Below are 22772 nucleotides of genomic sequence, written 5' to 3'. Positions count from 1 at the left end.
TTAGTTTTTTTAGTTTAGGCTACTCTTGCATTTGTTTTCTATTACTGTTAAATAACAGAAAAGCTTACAATCTATATGGTTTAATGCAATTTGTAGTTTATATAACATGTTATAGTGACAACTACCAGAGGTCAACCTTTTAAGTCCATTACAACATTCTATTCCGTCCTAACCGGGCCGGGCTTTAGCACCGTTAGGACAGAAAAGAACGTCCTAGCCGTTTGGCTGTCCTGAAGCCAACGGCGCTATCAGGATGGGATCCAGGTCTGGAGGGTCTGCCTAGTGTCATAGGGACGTCCCGCTGACCCAATCCCATAATTGAAATCTTGTGATCGCGTGCATGATTGCAGGATTTTAATTTGTCTACATCAGACAAATTGATCCTGTCATCAAAGGGTTAACAAACATTGAATTACATAGGTAAACAGAATCAGTTTTATATCCACTTTAAAGTACGGATGCACCACTTTATCATAATCCATTCATGCAAACCTCAGAACTTGATTTGTTAAATTTGCCAATCAGAGTGACATTGTAAACATATCTTATGTACCTTGTCATATATGGAAATGTAAAGTGAGAAGCCAAAAGCATCTTTCAGCTGTAGTTTCTGGGCTATGGCTTTGCACATCTCTCGGGCTGTGGTGGCAGAGTCAGCATTGAAATTAAGACTCTGACCTGTAACAGTACCAACAGTCACATCCATAGCTGCCACACCCTTCAAGGCCTATAGAAGAAATGACAAATGATAAGTAATACAAAAGGTAACAAAGTTTTTTATGAGTTAAGAGATAAATGATATACCTGCATTTCCATCCAGCTGGGAGGCTCAGATCTGACTCCATTAGCCAGGGTTCGTTTCAGCTGCTTCAAACAGACCGTTTTGTGTGCCAGCTTTGAACTTCCAATAAAATTCATCAGGTACTAGGTATACAGGATAGAGTATAAGTAACACGTTGTTGTAAACTCCATTGGCTCTAAAAATTAGAGCTTAAAGGACAAATACATTCAAAAAAGGAAAGGTTTTATAAATAGTATTAAAGGACCATTAAGAAACAAACAATAAATATATATATATATATATATATATATATATATATATATATATATATATATTATAATATAAAACACACGAACACATATATGGCCAGATTATAAGTGGCGCATTAAATTATTATTTTTTTTCAGTTTCTTTTTATTGAGAATCCAACATAAGTGCATACATACATAGAAGGAAGAAAATAAAAGACATTGCACATGTTACAAATAATTGACATAACAATAACAACGGTGTCAACATATAGTATATATAATATGCATTGTGGATTCTGGAATATTTAATTTTATAAAATTAAATCTAACAATAACACTTAAGTCTTGGTGTCTTCTTTAATACAAGAAATTTACAGTGTACAACAAGTTATCATGTGCTGTACCTTACTGAATGTAAGCTAATTATTTTAAATTATAAAGTGCACAATCAATTCTTTAGTCAAGGGGGTGTGATGTTTGCAAGGATCTTCAAGTAGTGTTCACAAGTACATTGTATTTCTGTGAATTGATCTCTAGTTCCTGATTTAAAGGAACTGTATTCCTCCAGTTCAATCAAGTTCGTTACCTTACATCTCCATAATGACATAGTAGGAGCTTTCCAATTTTGAGCAATAACAACTTTCAAACTATTTATCATGATTATCCGTAAGGGATAAAAATGCTTCTGGGGTAGTTTGATGGATTTATTTAACAACCATATCAAAGAGTCCATTGGCAAAAGTGTTTGAAAGATACCTTCTATTTTTCTAATTACATCTCTCCATATTGAGTTAATCTGTGAACACCACCACCACATATAGCTCATGCCACTACCCACATGGCTACAACGCCAACAGCAATTACTGGTGTTTGGGAATAATTTGTAGAGTCTTCTAGGGGTCAGGTACCAGCAATGTAAGATTTTGTAATTTATTTCTAGGATAGAGGAAGAGGACGATTTTACATTATGAAAAATGTTTATTGCGGTCTGAGGGGTTATAATCATCCCAAGTTCTCTCTCCCATGATTCAATTGAATGTGGTAGATTACCAGGTGGGGGTGAGTAATAATCTTATAGATGTATGAAAGACTGTGTTTAACCAGTGGGTTAGAGTTAAATAGTTTTCTAGATTAGTTAGGGACGAGTCATGTTCCGTGAGTGTCGGTGTGTTGTAACATAGTGATGTACTCTTCTTTAAGAGAACCAATTATAAGCCCACAAGTGTCCATTTTTTATTAACTGTTCATGTGTACAAATTGATTCATTTGCTATTAGGTCATCTATGTGTAGCTCTTTTATGGGTGTATTATCGAATATGTTCTTGTTCAAATCTTTCAAGGAGAATTTACTATTATGAAATATTGATGTTAGTGGACCTAGACATAAAGAGAGGTAGGGATGTGTCCTAGTTACAATGTTACATATTTTTAGCGTGTCCTTAGTTATTGGGTTAACTATCTGGTTAACCCTATGTGTGGGGTTTGGGTGCCAACATATGGAGGGAAGGTCTAAGGGCGGGTTTAGGTTTTCTTCTAGAGTGATCCACCTTTTGTGATCTTGTAGTCTCCAGTCTAAAATTCTCTGGAGAAATATGGATTGTCTGTAAGAATTTATATGTGGTACTCCTAACCCACCTTGAGTACTTGAACGAGACATAATATCTTTGTTTATCCTAGGGGGTCCTCTGTTCTAAATAAAGGAACCAAATAGTTGCTGAATTTGTAGGATATAATTAGGAGGTAAAGGTATGGGAAGTGTTTGTAGTATATATAAAATTCTTGGGAAAGCATAAATTTTAATGGTATTAATCCTGCCAAGCCATGAAAGATTTTTTTTATTCCAGGAAGAAAGATCACTCATTAGAGCTGTTTTAATAGGTATATAATTCAATTTAAATATGGCATTGTGGTTATCTGCTAATTGGATACCTAGATATCGTAAGGAATCTTTGCACCATTTAAATGGACATATTTTAGTAATCTGGTGTTTTAATTGGTAAGTAAGCTCTATTTCTAATATTTCTGACTTATTTTTATTAATCACAAAAAAAGAATCTAGCTTCTTCAATAGTGGGGGGATCGAATTTACTGGGTCTGAGAGAGAGAAGAGGATATTGTCCGCAAACAAGGACATCTTGTATGCCTCTCCTTTGAGGTAAATACCTGTAATTTCTCTGTTAAGCCATAATTTTGTCGTTAGTGTTTCTATGAGACAGGTGAAGAGCAATGGGGACAAAGGACAACCCTGTTTAGTGCCGTTAGTTATTCAAAACGGCCGAGACAAGGTACCATTGAGAAATATTCTGACACTAGGGGAATTATAAAGTGAAAAAGTTCTATGTAACGTCTTGTCCCCTATCCCGAAGGCTTTTAGGGTAGCTCATAGGAAAGGCCATCCAACGAGGTCAAAGGCCTTTTCCGCATCGGTTGATAACCAAATGGAGGGGAAGTGTTCTACTTTAGTATACCATATTAAATGAAGATTACGGATTGTGTTATCTTTAGCTTCGTGGCAGGGAACAAAACCAACTTGATCTTGGTGAATTAATTGAGGGAGAATTAAATTTAGTCTGTTAGAATTTTTGCAAATAATTTAATATAGGAATTTAAAAGCGAAATAGGACGATAGTTAGCAAGTTGTGTTTCAATTTTATTTGGTTTAGGAATTAATGTTATGTTACCTTGGAGTGCTAGGGGAGGGAATTGTGTATTTTCTTTCAATACTATGAAAGTAAGACAAGAGGTGAGGGGCTAGGGATTCTTTAAAAGTAGTGTAATAGCTATTACCGAATCTATCCGCGCCGGGTGCCTTCCCTGATTATAAGGATTTAATCGCCATTTGAAGTTCTTCAATGGAAAAGGGGGCATCTAATTTATCTTTTTGTTCTATAGTTAAAGTGGGTAAATGTAATTGTGATAAGTATTCCTGGATATCAAACTCACTCAGAGAAGGGACAGATTGATTAAGATTATATAGGGATTCATAATACTGTCTGAATGTATCCACTATATCTCTTGAATTGTGCCAATGTTTCCCAGAATCATCTTGTATGTCTAGGATATATCGACTATGTGTTTTTCTTTTAAGCTGTCTAGCCATGAGTTTGCTGTTTGTTGGCGCCTTCATAAAAAGTTTTTTTTTAAGCAACAATGCATTGTGTTTAGATTCTAAACCTAAGTGGAAATTTAGGGGCCTATTTATCAAGCCGTCAACCGTAAATACGCTGGAATTCCACAGCACAATTGTGGAGAGCTTGATTCGCCTTATTTATCAAAGGCTACAGACCGGCAAAAGTAGAATTTTGTGACGTAACATACGATCCGCCGGTCTCAGTCTGACACAGATCGATGCTTATGTCACTACAGATGTTCTGAATGCAAATTTGGCACTATCTGAATACTTTTGCAAGTTATCAAATATCTACCAGGTACGCTTGGAACTATTCCGGCCCAGCGTACCTGGTTTTCAATCCGCCGCCCTGGAGAAACCTTCATTCGTCGGTAGTCGTCGGAAAGAAGAGGATGCTCCACGTCGGATGTCTTGAAGATGGAGCCACTCCGCGACGGATGGATGAAGATAGAAGATGCCGTCTGGATGAAGACTTCTGCGGGCTTCTTGGAGGATGGATGTCGGATCTTCAAAACTGTAAGTAAATCTTCTGGGGTTAGTGTTAGGATTTTTTAAGGGTTTATTGGGTAGGTTTTAGTTTTAGATTAGGACTTGGGCTGCAATAGAGCTAAATGCCCTTTTAAGGGCAATGCCCATCCAAATGCCCCTTTCAGGGCAATGGGGGGCTTAGGTTTTTTTAGTTAGCTTTTTATTTAGGGGGTTGGTTGTGTGAGTGGTAAAGAGCTGATTACTTTGGGGCAATGCCCACAAAAGGCCCTTTTAAGGGCTATTTGTAGTTTATTGTAGGCTAGGTTTTTTTTTTTTTTTGGGGGGGGGGGGGCTTTTTTATTTTCATAGGGCCCTTAGATTAGGTGTAATTAGTTTAAAGCTTTGATAATTTCTTATTTATTTTTTGTAACTTAGTGTTTATTTTTTTGTGTAACTTAGTGTTTGTTATTTTTGGTAACTTAGTTGTAATTTTTTGTAACTTTGTAATTTTTTAGTGTAGATTTAAATTATTTAAATAGGGTTAGGTGTTTAAATATAGAACATAGTTATTTTAATTTGTAGTTTAATGTAATTTTAGTTTAAAAGTTAGGGTAGATTAATTAATAGTTTAATATAGTTTAATGTAATTTTAGTATAATAGAGTAGATACATTTTTAGTTTAATATAGATAATGTAATAATCTGCAGTAGGGTCTAGGTCAGACAAAAATGCAAATGTCTGGTCAGAATAAGTAAGCTCATCTGAGTTACATTACTTAGTGTAACTGCAATTGGGTTTTCTATGTCTGTATGGATCGATACTGCAGCAGAGGAGAAAAAAAAAGTTTGGGGACGCAATTAATATTGATGTTTGTTGTGAGATTTAAAAGGCTGCAATCCTCTGTTATAGTAAAAAAATATGACACCCCAAATAAAGCGGAGAAACTGTAGTTCTGAGTGTCAGTCTCTAACGCTGCAAAGATAGCCAAATTCTAAAACTGCAGGGTAATAATCAAGTTTATATGTGTGAGCCTTTTGCTCGTTGTAACTTTTCCCCTGCTCAGGCCGCAAGGACCACGTGCGGTTACCGGAGCGTAACACCCAGCTGCCCACTCAATGTGGATCTTTATCTTGGTCGGGTAACTTAGTATATCCCAAGCTTGAGAGGTGAGTATGTCTTCTTGTGTCACACAAGAGCCGGGTTCTCCAACTGGTCGTGTTGTTGTGATGTTAGTATCGCCGGTCTAAGCTGGATCCAAGATGGCGACGGCAGGCTCCGTGAGACAAGGAGCATTATTACTGTTAGCTGCTGGGATCAAATCCCGCTTTCAAAGCTACATTGGGTCTTCACTTCAGGTTATGTTGATCTTGCGGTGAAAGTCTTGAGCAATATTTTTACAGTTACTCGCCCATTAGGTGTATCTAGAGCTACGGCAACTACGGAGCTTAGAGAAGTGCTGCCATGTTCCAGACCAGCTTGGCTCCGCCCCCCCGGGGCACTAAATTTTTATCTTTCATGAGCACTAACTGCACTTTAGGTAAAAAATTGATGTTGGGTTAGCGCTGGTATAGCAAGTTGTAATTAAAAAGCTGATGCGCAAGCAAAAAACTAGGGTGCGCTAACTTCAGGACTTCGGATATCGCGACAGAACTAACTCCCTCTCCCGATAGACTTATATGGGTGTGCTAAAGAAAGTCTTTACATTTTATCGCAAACGTGCTAAACCCGACACTGTGCTAAATCAACTGTGCATAAGCAGAAGGTGCGTTAGGAGTATTTAAAACTCCTATGTTCTTTACTTAAGAAGAAAATGTTCTTTTTATTTTTAAATATATTTTATATATATCTGTATAAACAGATACACACACACACATACACACACACACACACACATATATATATATATATATATATATAAATATATATGTACAGTCATGGAAAAGCAAGTACACCCTCTTTGAATTCTATGGTTTTATGTATCAGGACATAATAAAAATCATCTGGTCCTTAGCAGGACTTAAAATTAGATAAATACAACCTTAGATGATCAACAACACATTACATATTACACTATGTCATGATTTATTTAACCCCTTAACGACACACGTCGTACAGGGTACATCTTACACAACCTGGTCTTTAACCCTTTGAGTGCTAAGCACTTTCCCACCTGGGTGCTAAGATTTTTTAATGTTTTTTTTTAATTTTTAATTTTTTGAACATTTCCAAGACTTACACTGTTGGAAAGGTTAGGCGATTACCTTTCCAATGGTGGGTCTTGGGGGTCTGTAACTGCTTAGATGTCTGAGATACAGGCTTCTAAGCAGCATGCCCCCTGCTCCTATACTTAACATTGTTAAGTATAAATAAAGTTGAGAGGTGACGTCATCACGTTATTGCGCGTGATGTCACCACGCAAAATGGGAAGCCCCGGCGATGCCTGTCACACTACAGGCACAATCGCCGGGGTAGGAGCGGGTGGGAGCCCCCAGATCTCCCTCAAGGTGGGAGAGTGCTAGTAACGGCTCTGAGCCGTCATTAGCACCAGAGTGGGAAACTCTGTGATGGCCCAGAGCCGTCATTAGCACTCAAAGGGTTAAAGACCAGCGACGTACCCTGTACGACATTAGGGGTTTCAATCGACTGGAAGTGATCCTGATCGCTTCCAAGGTATTGCTGTGATGCTTCAATATTGAGGCATCACTGCAATACCTTTTTTGGCACACTGATGCAGAGAGGGCCACTCTGTTGGGTGGGCGGTCCATTGCTGGTAGGCTTCCGGCCAGCAATGTGAAATGCCTGGCTGGTGCTCGCATGCGATCTGGCCGCAATTGAATTCATTCACATGTAAGTGGTTGGAGAGGATGGTGGGAGTAAGATGGCAGAGGGAAAAATGTATCTGACATTGGGCTCTGGCAGGGGAGGGGGGTATGGTATGGGGGGGCAGCTACACTACAGAAAAAGTAAAAAAGTAAAAAAAAAGGCCACATTGTATTGCAAAGTGGGTACTGGCAGATAGCTGCCAGTACCCAAAATGGTGGTGCATAGTTAGTGGGGGGAGGGTTAGAGAGCTATTTTGGGGGGTATCAGGGAGGTTGGGGGCTAAGGGGGATCCTACACATTTGAATATTATTATTTTAAAAAAACAAAAAAGAAAAACAAACAAAAAAAACCTTTTATTTTAGTACTTGCAGATATTCTGCCAGTACTTAAGATGGCAGGGACAATTGTGGGGGAGGGAAGAGAGTTTTTTGGTAGGGATCAGGGGGTGGGATGTGTCAGGTGGGAAGCTGATTTCTACACTAAAACTAAAATTAACCATTCAAGCTCCCTACAAGCTACCTAATTAACCCCGTCACTGCTGGGCATAATACAAGTGTGGTGCGCAGCGGCATTTAGCAGCCTTCTAATTACTAAAAAGGGGATCCCAGAGAAACATTTACAAGCATTTGTGCCATAATTGCACAAGCTGTTTGAAAATAATTTCAGTGAGAAACCCAGTTAGTGAAAAAGTTTAACAATTTTTTTTATTTGATCGCATTTGGCGGTGAAATGGTGGCATGAAATATATCAAAATGGGACTAGATCAATACTTTGGCTTGTCTACTACACTACCATAAAGCTAAAATTAACCCTACAAGCTACCTAACTAACCCCTTCACTGCTGGGCCTAATACAAATGTGGTGCGCGGCGGCATTTAGCGGCCTTCTAATTACCAAAAAGTAATGCCATAGCCATAAATATCTGCTATTTCTGAACAAAGGGGATCCCAGAGAAGCATTTACAACCATTTGTGCCATAATTGCACAAGCTGTTTCAAAATAATTTCAGTGAGAAACCTAAAGTTTGTGAAAAAGTGAACAATTCTTTTTATTTGATCGCATTTGGCGGGGAAATGGTGGCATGAAATATACCAAAATGGGCCTAGATCAATACTTTGGGTTGTCTACTAAAAAAAATATATACATGTCAAGGGATATTCCAATGTAACTAAAGCTAACTTAAAAAAAAATGGTTTAGAAATAGCAAAGTGCTACTTGTATTTATTGCCCTATAACTTGCAAAAAAAGCAAAGAACATGTTAACATTGGGTATTTCTAAACTCAGGACAAAATTTAGAAACTATTTAGCATGGGTGTATTTGGTGGTTGTAGATATGCAACAGATTTTGGGGGTCAAAGTTAGAAAAAGTGTGTTTTTTTCAATTTTGTATAATGTATAAAAATGGTACAGGGGGAGTGGAAATAGACATAACTTTTAAAATTGTCAGAAAAAAAATCTACTACTCATTTGAAGTTCAGACTAAGTGCTATTGCATTGTCTTGTTATCTTGCATTTGTTGATTATGCAAACCTACTGTGTTGACTGGTCCTTTAAGGGAAAGAAATTGAAAAATGGCATTGTCCTTAAGGGGTTAACAAAAATAAAGCCAAAATGGAGAAGCCATGTGTGAAAAACTAAGTATACCCTTACTGCTTCCATTGCAATTAAGAGGCTAAGTAGCAGGAAGGTGATGTTAATCAAATGCCCTTGATTAATTGATTATCAGCAAGTGTGATCACTTCTATAAAATCCGTAGTTTTAGCAAGTTTGCTGGTCTGGAGCATTCAGGTGGATGTTAACACAATGCGAAGAAGGAAAGACATCAGCAATGATCTTAGAGAAGCAAATGTTACTGCCCATCAATCTGAAAAGGGTTATAAGGTCATTTCCAAACATAAGTCCATCATTCTACAGTGAGAAAGATTATTCACAAGAGGAAAACATTCAAGACAATTGCCAATCTTCCCAGGAGTGGACGTCCCAACAAAATCACCCCAAGGTCAGACAATGCTCAGAGAAATTAAGAAAAAAATACCAAGAGTTGCATCTCAGACTATACAGGCCTCAGCTAAATGTTAAAGTTCATGACAGTACAATTAGAAAAAGACTGAACAAGTATGATTTGTATGGCAGGGTTGCCAGGAGAAAGACTCTTTTCTCTAAAAAGAACATGGCAGCACAGTTGAGGTTTGCAAAGTTGCATCTGAACAAGCACGGTGGTGGAAGGGTGACGATTTTGGGCTTGTTTTGCAGCCACAGGACACCTGGGCACCTTGCCATCATTGAGTTGACCATGAACTCCTCTATATACTAGAGCTTGGCTGAAATTGGGTCATGCAACAGGACAATAATTCCAAGCACACCAGCAAATCTACAACAGAATGACTGAAAAAGAAAAGAATCAAGGTGTTGCAATGGCCCAGTCAAAGTTCAGACCTTAACCCGATTGAAATGCTGTAGAAGGATCTTAAGAGAGCTGTGCATAAACGAATGCCTGCAAACCTCAATGAACTGAAGCAAAGTTGTAAAGAAAAGTGTGCTAAAATTCATCCACAACGATGTGAGAGACTAATAAATTCATAAAGAAAACAATTACTTCAAGTTATTGCTGCTAAAGATGGTTCTACAAGGTTTTGAATCATAAGGTGTACTTAGTTTTTCACACATGGCTTCTCCATTTTGGCTTTATTTTTTTAAATAAATCATGACACAGTGTAATATGTCATGTGTTGTTGTTCATCTGAGGTTGTATTTACCTAATTTTAAGAGCTGCTAAGAACCAGATGATTTTTATTATGTCCTGTTATGTAAAACCACAGAATTCAAAGAGGATGTACATTCTTTTATACATGACTATATATATATATATATAAACTTCAAAGAAAGAAGAGGCACTCACAGGACTTAATGAAGATTATTTTTAGTAATAATTCATCAACAAAGGTTCAGTCAACGTCTCGGGCCTCACAGGGACCTTTATCAAGACTTTATCATAATCAATATACGTGAAGTATGTTCATCAGTGGTTGTGAGGACCAAAACGTTGACTGAACCTTTGTTGATGAATTACTAATAAAAATTAATGTTCATTAAGTCCTGTGAGTGCCCCTTCTTTCTTTGAAGTTTCTTCCTATCTACCATAGAGAGCAACCAGGCAATTCACTAGTACAGTAAGTGCTTGGAACCCAGAACTACATATATCTATCTATCTATCTATCTATCTATAATAAACAGAGAAAGTCTAGCACTCACTTCCAAGCAATCATCTAAGATTAAAAGCAGAACTGAAAGAGTTAGTTATCCGCATCTGGACAAATGGGACAAGCCCAGACACCACATCAAGGTCTCACCCAAAACCTGGGTTCCTAATACAGCCATACAATGCTAACTCTCAATCAAACAAACTGGGAACAAGTCAAGGCCTCAGAGACTTATGTAATTACCCTAGACATACATATATATATATATATATATATATATATATATATATATATATATATATACAGTATATATATATACAGTATATATATAGTATCCCACAAAAGTGAGTAGACCACTCACATTTTTGTAAATATTTTATTATATCTTTTCATGTGACAACACTGAAGAAATGACACTTTGCTACAATGTTAAGTAGTGAGTGTACAGCCTGTATAACAGTGTAAAGTTGCTGTCCCCTCAAAATAAGTCAACACACAGCCATTAATGTCTAAACCGTTGGCAAAAAAAGTGAGTACACCCCTAAGTGGAAATGTCCAAATTGGGCCCAATTAGCCATTTTCCCTCCCCGGTGTCATGTGACTCGTTAGTGTTACAAGGTCTCAGGTGTGCATGGGAAGCAGGTGTGTCAAATTTGGTGTTATCGCTCTCACACTCTCTCATACTGGAAGTTCAACATGGCACCTCTTGGCAAAGAACTCTCTGAGGATCTGAAAAAAAGAATTGTTGCTCTACATGAAGATGGTCTAGGCTATAAAAAGATTGCCAAGGCCCTGAAACTGAGCTGCAGCACGGTGGGCAAGAACATAAATTGGTTTCACAGGACAAGTTCCACGCGGAACAGGCCTTGCCATGGTTTACCAAAGAAGTTGAGTGTACATGCTCAGCGTCATTCAGAGATTGTCTTTGGGAAATAGACGTATGAGTGCTGCCAGCAATGCTGCAGAGGTTGAAGGGGTGGGGGGGTCATCCTGTCAGTGCTCAGACCATACACCGCACACTGCATCAAATTGGTCTGCATGGCTGTTTTCTCAGAAGGAAGCTTCTAGTAAAGATGATGCACAAGAAAACCTGCAAACAGTTTGCTGAAGACAAGCAGACTAAGGACATGGATTACTGGAGCCATGTCCTGTGGCCTGATGAGGGCAAGATAAACTTACTTGGTTCAGATGGTGTCAAGCATGTGTGGCGGCAACCAGGTGAGGAGTACAAAGACAAGTGTGTTTTGCCTACAGTTAAGCATTGTGGTGGGAGTGTCATGGTCTGGGCCTGCATGAGTGCTGCCGGCACTGGGGAGCTACAGTTCATTGAGGGAACCATGAATGCCAACATGTACTGTGACATACTGAAGCAGAGCATGATAACCTCCTTTTGGAGACTGGGCCACAGGGTAGTATATTATTAAGTGTGATATCCTCTGGCAGTTTTACTCGATTCGGTTTTTATGTGTTTTTTATATATTTATCATGATGTCATTTTTAATCTAATTTCTAAGTGAGACTTTGACATTTAAAGTAGTGGTTTGTATATATCATACCATTTATTTAGCAAGCTGTAAGTTTTAGTGTTGGCATGGCAACTTGCAACTTGCCGTTTGTACCTTGGCCGCGGCTTAGAACAAAGAAAGATTGACAGTTAGCGCCTGCAGCGATTCCGATTGGTTACGAAGTCCTCCAATCAGAACGCAGATATAGGTATATATTTACCCGGGAAAGAGTACTCCGGTAACGAGCTTGACAAAGATTGAAAAATTGAAACGCGTTGCTCATAATCACTCCGTTTACGGAGTTACTATCTATATTCGCATAGAGCCGGTATTCCTGTGACCAGACGGTGTATCTGAATTTTTGGCCCACGGCACCCTAGACTGTTCAGCCTGATTACAATTCAGCCTGTCAGTTCTCAGGGGTTATTCAGTTAGCAGCCGCTTGTAGGATCGAAGGCTCCAGGATTGCGAGCAGATATTACTTGTAATTTTATATTTATATCCATATCGTATTTATATTTTCATCTAATTGTTATCAATTTTATGGTGTGGTGATCCTCTGGGACTATTGAACACACAAGTATATGCACCTGGGCATTATACTTTTGCAGATATCGACTTTCTTAACTGTGAGTACAGATTATATATTTCACATAAGGCTCTTCACACTGCCTTAAGGAATCTGTCCTTTGTCACTAGGAGGCTTGTCGTCTACACGGATACTCAAGTTTGCAAGCACAAAGGACTAAAAGACTCTCTTATAGACAATTTCACATTTGTTCGATTGGATACACAGTATTAAACCATTGTATTTTGTACTTTGTTTTTTGTATATTTTTATTTCTGTATTTTATTTATTGATGCATTGTTATTTGAGATATTAAGGTCGACCTTCTACTTATTGTATTAAATGTATTTTTATGAATTTCAGTATATCTATGTAAATTTCTTATAAACATACATATGAATTGCTCTATATAAATTAACCCATTTTGTATCCGCATTTTTTATCCGCATTTTTTATCCGCATTTTATTGATTGCATTTATTGTAGTAATTTATTTGCAGTACTGCCTAGTATTTATTATAGGACTTATAGATTAGGCATTTGTGGTTAATCTTCTGCGCTTGCTATAGTCTACTCATATCTGGTATTATAATCTGTCCAATACGGCTGTACTTTAGCTCTCCTCGAGCGCTCCATTATCAAACACTTTAATATTTGCTAGTCTTCTATAGAATCTGAGAGACTTCTATCTGTTTTTGGAGTTTGTGTAGTAGTTTTATTTTGGCGCAGTCTCACACCTTCTGTGTTTCCCGTTGACATTTGTTTGTCTCTCAGTGATTATTTGCAGCCATTATGGATAGAGATAGTGTTCTCTCTGAGTTGAGGAATGATTTTTATAAAGATATTGTGCTAAATATCCAAGAAAGAGTAAGAAATGGAGGGTTGAAAAGTGACACCTTAGATCAGATGATGTTAGAATTGGAACATTATCTCAAGCTTGAGATGAGGTACAAGTTAGATTGTGCTTTCTTTGATGTATATATTAAAGAACAGCGGGTACCAAGGGGTCTTAGAATAAAAAAGGAGTGCGCCTTTGATGTGGAAGACTCTGATTTCAAAAGTAAATGGAGGTTAATTTTGGAGGAGGCATCAATTAAACTTATGAAACTTATAAGGGAATTCAGAGCAAAACTTCTGGAGGATATTAATACCAAAATTAACTCTATAGACTCAAAATTAGGCCCATTTAAAGGAAGTAAAGAATATAAAGATCATGAATCAGAAATAAAAGCATGTCTGAGTACCAACAGAGATGAGCTTATGAACAATAAAGCAAAGAAATTAAAAAGAGATCGAGATGATTAAAGCACTTATGAAAATGACCCTAATAATGAATGTTATATTACTCATACATGGAGACATAATAACAATAAAAAAGCATCTCCTAACACTACAATCAATAATCCACCAGTAGAACCTAATATACAAATGAAAGATAAAAAACCAATTAGAGATGAAAATGTTCAACATCAATATAAACAACCTAGTTTCCAAAATAAACCAAAGATGATGTCCTATAATCCTAATAACCTAAGGTTTGGAAATGACAATGGTATTAAACCACTTAGAAGGGAACAAGGCACATGGCCTCAATCAAGATTGAGACATGCTGAATATAGTCAGCATATACAATATGAACAACCTAGAGTGTACAATGGTGGATATTACTCCAATGATAGAGAACACGTTAGTTATGCGAATAGGAGTGGCAATTACTGGAGACAAAATAGAGATTATGAGTCTGGATATACCCAGTACCCACCGAATAGAACTAACCAATGGCAAAATGCTCATTCTAAGACTCTAGATTCCAACCCAAGGGATCAATATAGGGAAAGCACATATAATAACAATAAAAATAGAAATTATAATAACAATTGGAGAAATACTCCAAACCAGTGGCACACACGTAATCGACATGCATTTAGAAGTAATGATTTCGGCTCCCCAAAAAATGTCACTTTAAAAAATAAAAATAGATTCCAACCTTTAACTTTCCCTGATCAAGAAGAATTAAATGAAAATTCTTTACTCAATGAACAACTAACACAAGGCCCAAGTGATTCAGGAACGAGACAGAATCATTTTTTAGAGAGAGATCAAAATTGGGAGGAGGTAAATTTACAACACATACATCAAAGCCAAAGAAAAAGAAGGGCTTCAGAAAACGGGGGAGAAGAGGGAGAGGATTACAGAAATCCAAAAACAAAAAGGTTTTAACTGAAGATAGGAGTAATATATACAATTTGAGCAAAATTGAATTAACAGAGAAACAAACTGAGGTTCTGAATAAAGGTTTTTCTTTCGCCCCATCGAATAGGGTGAATAAATTTGGTGCGTTTATAGACGCACACAAATTTATTAGAAACCTAACGGTTAAAAAATGGTTCTTAAGAACTCCATATGAGAGAACTAATACTCCAGGACAGGAAGATGAGACATTTAAACATTCAAATCTAAAAGAAAAATCACGTTTTTACCCCAAACATATAAAAGGAGGGGCAATCGAGACCTTTGAGAGGTTAGTTACTAAAGATATACAAAATTTGGAGTTGAAAAAAACAGGACACAGAAAGGCAAATCTAACTAAAGCACAACTATCAGAAATAAAGGACTTAGAACTTAATAACACAGTAATAGTGAAACCAGCGGACAAAGGAGGGGGGATAGTCCTTATGGATAAGGACCGCTATCTCGGTATGTGTTATAATCTACTGAATGATAAAGAAACTTATAAAATTCTAAAAAAGAATCCTACTGATGATTTTTTAATAGAATTGAATGCTCTAGTGAGGAGGGCAAACAATGTAGGTATTTTGAATGATAAGGAGAGTAGTTACCTTATACCTAAATGTCCGAAAATTCCACTCCTATATTGTCTCCCAAAAATTCATAAGGATATTTCTGACCCCCCTGGGAGACCAATAGTCTCGGGTATTGAATCAATCACAGCAAATCTCTCAGAATACATAGATATATTTTTGCAAGACCATGTAAAAAGTCTTCCTTCATACTTGAAGGACTCTACTGATGTCCTGAGAATGTTGGAGGATATTGAATGGGATGAAGAATGCCTTTTAGCTACATGTGACGTTTCAGCGCTATACACGTGTATCCAACACGAATTAGGGCTTGAAGCAATCACATTTTATTTGAATAAAGATGACACACTCCCAGTAGAACAAAAATCTTTTTTAATTGAGAGCATTAGATTTATCTTGTCTCACAATTATTTTAACTTTGATGGAAAATTTTACTTGCAATTATGTGGGACAGCGATGGGGACCAGATTTGCCCCTAGTTATGCTAACTTATTTATGGGTCTGTGGGAGAGAATATTTCTTGACTCCACCGATCTGGGGGCAAATCTGGTCTCCTATAAACGTTATATAGATGATATATTTATTATATGGAGAGGCAACAAAACTGATTTGGAATGGTTCTTTTCGAGAATGAATAATAATGAAAAAAATCTGAAATTTACGTTTGAAATACATGAAACGGGTATAAACTTTCTAGATTTACAAATAAATATTATAAATAATAAGATTGTAACGAAAACTCATTTTAAGCCCGTAGACGCCAATGGCTATATACATGCAGAAAGCTGCCATTTGGATAAATGGAAGAAAAACATTCCAAAAAGCCAATTCATGCGAATTAGGAAAAATTGCATGGAAGATTTAGATTACAATCAACAATCACAAATTTTGGTGAATAAATTTATTAATAAGGGATACAATGTAGAATTAATAGAAAATGCAAGAACCGAGGCCTCTAATATGAATAGGGATCTTTTATTGAGTAGAAAACAGAGTAAAACTAATTTTGCCACTACACGGGAAGATGGTGAACTAAAAATCCCGTTTATTACACAATACAATGAGGATAATAAAAAATTAGAAAGAATCCTCAAAAAACATTGGCATGTTTTAAAGTCTGATGAAGTGATTGGCCCATGTTTGCCAAATCAACCTAGTGTAATATATAAGAAATGCAAGAATCTGAAAAATTACTTAGCGCCTACTGATTTAAAGAAAACAGCTAGTTCTCTAAATGATATAGATTTGAAAGGTGACAAAATTGTGGGTTTTTACCCATGTTTGAGCTGTAAAGCCTGCAAACACTCAACTAAAAGAAAAGAATTTAAATCAACAATTACAAAGAAGGTATATAAAATCAAAAACTTATACAGGTGCACTGACTCAAATGTGGTTTATTTATTAGAGTGTTCATGTGGGATTCAATATATAGGTGAGTCCACTAGGCCTATACGTGACAGAATTAGGGAACATCTAAACTCAATTCAAAACATGAATCTCAAAAGGAACAAAGATCTCCCTATCCCTAAACATTTCAAAAGATGCAATAATGGGAACACTAAGCACCTTAGCTACACTGTGATTGACAAAATAAAACCAAACTGGAGAGGGAGTAATGTATTAAATGAACTTCTCAAATTAGAAGCCAAGTGGATATTTGAGCTTAGAACATTAACTCCAAATGGTCTAAATCTTGAGTTTGACTTAGGTTGCTTTTTATAATAATATTGTTAGAATAAGAAAATAATACTAGTATTTCTATATGTGATTTCATCACTCCAATTTTTATAAGTTTTTATAAGATTTTATATCTCGATATTTAATCTTATTATATTTTAGTTTTAATGCCAAATATGTTTTTCACCATATCCCCAATATATATTTAAATTTATTTAAATATATTTATCATACATTTATATTTGAGGATACTTATCACCTTATCAAAGCTAGTGAAAGAATTTTAAATAAATATTTTAATAAGCTTCCAAAACTTTTTAAATTATTAAATGTGATATCCTCTGGCAGTTTTACTCGATTCGGTTTTTATGTGTTTTTTATATATTTATCATGATGTCATTTTTAATCTAATTTCTAAGTGAGACTTTGACATTTAAAGTAGTGGTTTGTATATATCATACCATTTATTTAGCAAGCTGTAAGTTTTAGTGTTGGCATGGCAACTTGCCGTTTGTACCTTGGCCGCGGCTTAGAACAAAGAAAGATTGACAGTTAGCGCCTGCAGCGATTCCGATTGGTTACGAAGTCCTCCAATCAGAACGCAGATATAGGTATATATTTACCCGGGAAAGAGTACTCCGGTAACGAGCTTGACAAAGATTGAAAAATTGAAACGCGTTGCTCATAATCACTCCGTTTACGGAGTTACTATCTATATTCGCATAGAGCCGGTATTCCTGTGACCAGACGGTGTATCTGAATTTTTGGCCCACGGCACCCTAGACTGTTCAGCCTGATTACATTTCAGCCTGTCAGTTCTCAGGGGTTATTCAGTTAGCAGCCGCTTGTAGGATCGAAGGCTCCAGGATTGCGAGTAGATATTACTTGTAATTTTATATTTATATCCATATCGTATTTATATTTTCATCTAATTGTTATCAATTTTATGGTGTGGTGATCCTCTGGGACTATTGAACACACAAGTATATGCACCTGGGCATTATATTTTTGCAGATATCGACTTTCTTAACTGTGAGTACAGATTATATATTTCACATAAGGCTCTTCACACTGCCTTAAGGAATCTGTCCTTTGTCACTAGGAGGCTTGTCGTCTACACGGATTCTCAAGTTTGCAAGCACAAAGGACTAAAAGACTCTCTTATAGACAATTTCACATTTGTTCGATTGGATACACAGTATTAAACCATTGTATTTTGTACTTTGTTTTTTGTATATTTTTATTTCTGTATTTTATTTATTGATGCATTGTTATTTGAGATATTAAGGTCGACCTTCTACTTATTGTATTAAATGTATTTTTATGAATTTCAGTATATCTATGTAAATTTCTTATAAACATACATATGAATTGCTCTATATAAATTAACCCATTTTGTATCCGCATTTTTTATCCGCATTTTATTGATTGCATTTATTGTAGTAATTTATTTGCAGTACTGCCTAGTATTTATTATAGGACTTATAGATTAGGCATTTGTGGTTAATCTTCTGCGCTTGCTATAGTCTACTCATATCTGGTATTATAATCTGTCCAATACGGCTGTACTTTAGCTCTCCTCGAGCGCTCCATTATCAAACACTTTAATATCCACAGGGTAGTATTCCAACATGATAACGACCCCAAACACCTCTCCAAGACAACCACTGCCTTGCTAAAGAAGCTGTGGGTAAAGGTGATGGAATGCCCAAGCATGTGTCCAGACCTAAACCCTATTGAGCATCTGTGGGGCATCCTCAAACGGAAGGTGGGGAGAGCAAGGTCTCTAACATCCGCCAGCTCCGTGATGTCGTCATGGAGGAGTGGAAGAGGACTGCATTGGCAACCTGTGACGCTCTGGGGAACTCCATGCCCAAGAGGGTTAAGGCAGTGCTGGAAAATAATGGTGGCCACACAAAATATTGACACTTTGGGCCCAATTTGGACATTTCCACTTAGAGGTGTACTTACTTTTGTTGCAAATGGTTTAGACATTAATGGCTGTGTGTTGAGTTATTTTGAGGGGACAGCAAATTTACACTGTTATACAGGCTGTACACTCACTACTTTACATTGTAGCAAAGTGTAATTTCTTCAGTATTGTCACATGAAAAGATCTAATAAAATATTTACAAAAATGTTTTATATAGGGCTACATGTACGAAGCAGCGTAAGCTGCTCCAGAGCCCTTGTGGGGCAGGTTCGCACATGCGAGCCTGCTTCCCGAAATGTAAGAAGCAGCGGTCACTCTTAGCCACCTTTGAGGTGGTGCAGAAAAATCACTGACAGCTTGTCCACTCTTGGTGATTGACAGTCCCTTCATCCGCGCAAATGAAGGGAGGGGCATTACACACTCATCGGAGTGTGTAATGATACATACGGTTCAGTAGATGAACAGATCCGCTGCCCATATGCAGATCCTCTGCCCATATGAAGCTGTCCACCCGCCTCTTAATACACGGGGCCCATGGGATATTTTCTCCTCTTTAGTAGCTGGTAGTAATTTTCTCCTATGTCTGATCTCACCTTGAGAAACTTGTCTGTTGGTGGGAAGCAGCCCAGACAGAGTGACAAAAGAATCCAGCCACGGGCAAAGCTGACCCTGTTTTCATTGCCAGATAGTTGCTTACAGATTTGGCAGTATATCTCATCCCTGAGGAAACAATAAGCAAATTTCTAAATCTCATATGATGCACAGGGTGATACATGTGTTCCAAATAGTACAGTAGAAAGTTAGATATACTAATACAGGGTTCTTCAAACTTTTTCCCCCAAGACCCAGTGCCATTAAACCACATACTTTTGGACCCTATTTTTATGCTTGACTTTAAAATTTCTGAAGTAATATACAACAACATAGCTGCAATTTTTGGCAAAATGACTAAAATGTGTGCATACTTTATTCATGATTGTAGTGAAACTTGAAAGTGTTGAAAAAGGTAATAACATACACACTCTCATACAATACATACACACTCTCATATAACAGACACACACACACTCTCATACAATACATACACACTCTCATATAACAGACACACACACACTCTCATACAATACATACACACTCTCATATAACACACACACACACAAACTCATACAAAACAGCACATACACTGTTATACAATACACACACACATACAAAACACACACACTCTCATACAAAACAACACATACACTCTTATACACTACACACACACTCATACAAAACACACACACTCTCATACAAAACAACACATACACTCTTATACACTACACACACACACATACAAAACACACACACTCTCATACAAAACAACACATACACTCTTATACAACACACACAAACTCATACAACACACACACACAAACTCATACAACACACACACACAAACTCATACAACACACACACACACAAACTCATATAACACACACACACAAACTCATACAACACACACACACAAACTCATACAACACACACACACACAAACTCATACAACACACACACACAAACTCATACAACACACACACACAAACTCATACAACACACACACACACAAACTCATACAACACACACATTACATGAGCATGTCCTTTCTTTACTCAAGAAAAAGTATATAAAAGTATATTTCCTCACAAAACACATGCACTGTCTTTCTGTTTCTCCCATTACTCTCATATCTCCAAAATAAACAGTAGATGTAAACCCTTTGCTTTATCTGCTATATAAGGGTTAAAAATGGTGCAGCCCTCCTTAGGTTTTGTAATGTGTAGAACCCTTTGGATGCTGAACTGGATATACACAACAATAACCATTAAACAGTGTACAATAGCACACTGATTGTTTTTAATAGGATAAAATATTATCTTACCTAATTTCAGGACGCAGGATTCCATTACCAACAATAAAATGCACTTTCTCCAGGTTCGACATAGGCTTATCATTAAGAGAAATATCTTCTTGTAGGGTATCCTGCCCACTGCTTATTTGGCTGGCAACCTGAGAAACCAAAACAACTTTAACATCAATCTTTACCTCTTTTATTTCAGGTCCTAAGATACTAGCCAGGTCAGAATGTTACTTGCCACTGATCCCACCCATCACCCTCCCACACCAAACCCACTACTGCACCCTCTCGTTGCATAATTTTAGCCATTTTGAAACACCATATTGTGTAGTCATTTTTAATATTTGTTATTTTAAACCCTAACAAATTAAGTCCTTTTAATACAATTATTAAAAATATATACATTTGCTGTACATTTGGCACTGTGTATAGACATAATTTATCACCCTCTTACATGATCCAAAGTTGTGTAAACCAGGGCAGGATCAATCTAAGGCAGAAGAGACATGAAATAAATCTGTTTAGTGTCTAATCTGCTTTTTTTTTTAAAATTGTGCATGGGTAGTACCTGGACAACTAACCATGGGTGGCCCTTAGCTTAATAAAGGGGACAATCATTTGAAATAGCTATACTGATATACTGATCTTGTCAATACTGCCGTATTTGCTATCAAAAAGCTATGTAATCAAGAGGTAGTGGCAGCGGAGGAGAAAAAGTGTCCTTGCAGTTACAAAAAAACGTATCAGCTGCTTGCCTGAATACATTATCCCTTTAGGGGAGTTATCTTCTAAAAATGAATGGTTTTATGGGTACAGAGCATTTCTTATTTCCTCACAATATTCCAATTGAATGAATGTTTCAAGCACATTCCCCTAATTTGCACCCTGACAAGGATATCTGAAAGCAAAAATCTCTGAAAAGCCCTCAAACTCTCTTAAGCTAATTTGTTGCTTAAGTTTGTATGCATACAGCTACAAAACTCTCCCACCTAAATTAATAAATGCTACTTAATTGGTACTGATGACCAATCAGCTTTCCCTATTCACATATGGCCTCGTTTCCACTCATTTTGTATAGCCACCTGACCTCAAATCAGCAAGATCAGGGCCCTAGTTATCTCACATCCGCAATCCTGTTGGCGCTATCTCTCTCTTTCTCTCTCTCTCTCTCTCTCTCTCTCTCTCTCTCTCTCTCTCTCTCTATATATATATATATATATATATATCATGTATTGAAGCTTAGGATACATACAGTTTAATTTTGCCTTTCTTTCTAGTTATTCTACAAGTTGTTGAAAACATTTGTATGATCACCCTGGTGGTGATTTAAAATAGAAGAATCTCTGCTATGCAAAAATAACAGAAATTCCCACACTATCATTTAGAACATAATTACTTAATTTTGTGCTATGCAAAATCATGATAATAGCATAACATGGCGAGAAATATTTAACTTGGATCTCGGCAAATTTTGTTTGGTGACTGAGGATGCAATATGTTGGTAATAGATAGATTTAGTTTACCTGTCCGGTTAGTTTTGAAGATTTTTTCAGTTTCATAGATGAAATTTCTTTGTTGCTTTTTGAGTTTCTGTTGGCCCTCTGACAATGTAGAACAGCACAAATATTCTCATGTTAATCACAAACTCTTTCAGAAAACAGAAAAAATACTTTATAGTCAAAATAAACTGTCAAAAGTTAAATGAATATTCTACTTAATT

General features: G+C 36.8%; 1 protein-coding gene across 1 annotated transcript in view; it reads right to left on the bottom strand.

Moving 5' to 3' along the window:
• Positions 1-22772, bottom strand: part of MYO7B (myosin VIIB) — a 355055-nt gene that overhangs the window by 161530 nt on the left and 170753 nt on the right. The window contains 5 exon segments of the mRNA XM_053711560.1: positions 554-727; positions 805-924; positions 19752-19878; positions 21077-21204; positions 22576-22653. Of these exon segments, the coding sequence (XP_053567535.1) occupies positions 554-727; positions 805-924; positions 19752-19878; positions 21077-21204; positions 22576-22653 (627 nt within the window).

Source organism: Bombina bombina, chromosome 4 (genome assembly GCF_027579735.1).
Source record: "Bombina bombina isolate aBomBom1 chromosome 4, aBomBom1.pri, whole genome shotgun sequence".
NCBI classification, from domain to species: domain Eukaryota; kingdom Metazoa; phylum Chordata; class Amphibia; order Anura; family Bombinatoridae; genus Bombina; species Bombina bombina.
The sequence above is the reverse complement of the archived record's forward strand: the minus strand, read 5'-3'. Positions and strand labels throughout refer to the sequence as shown.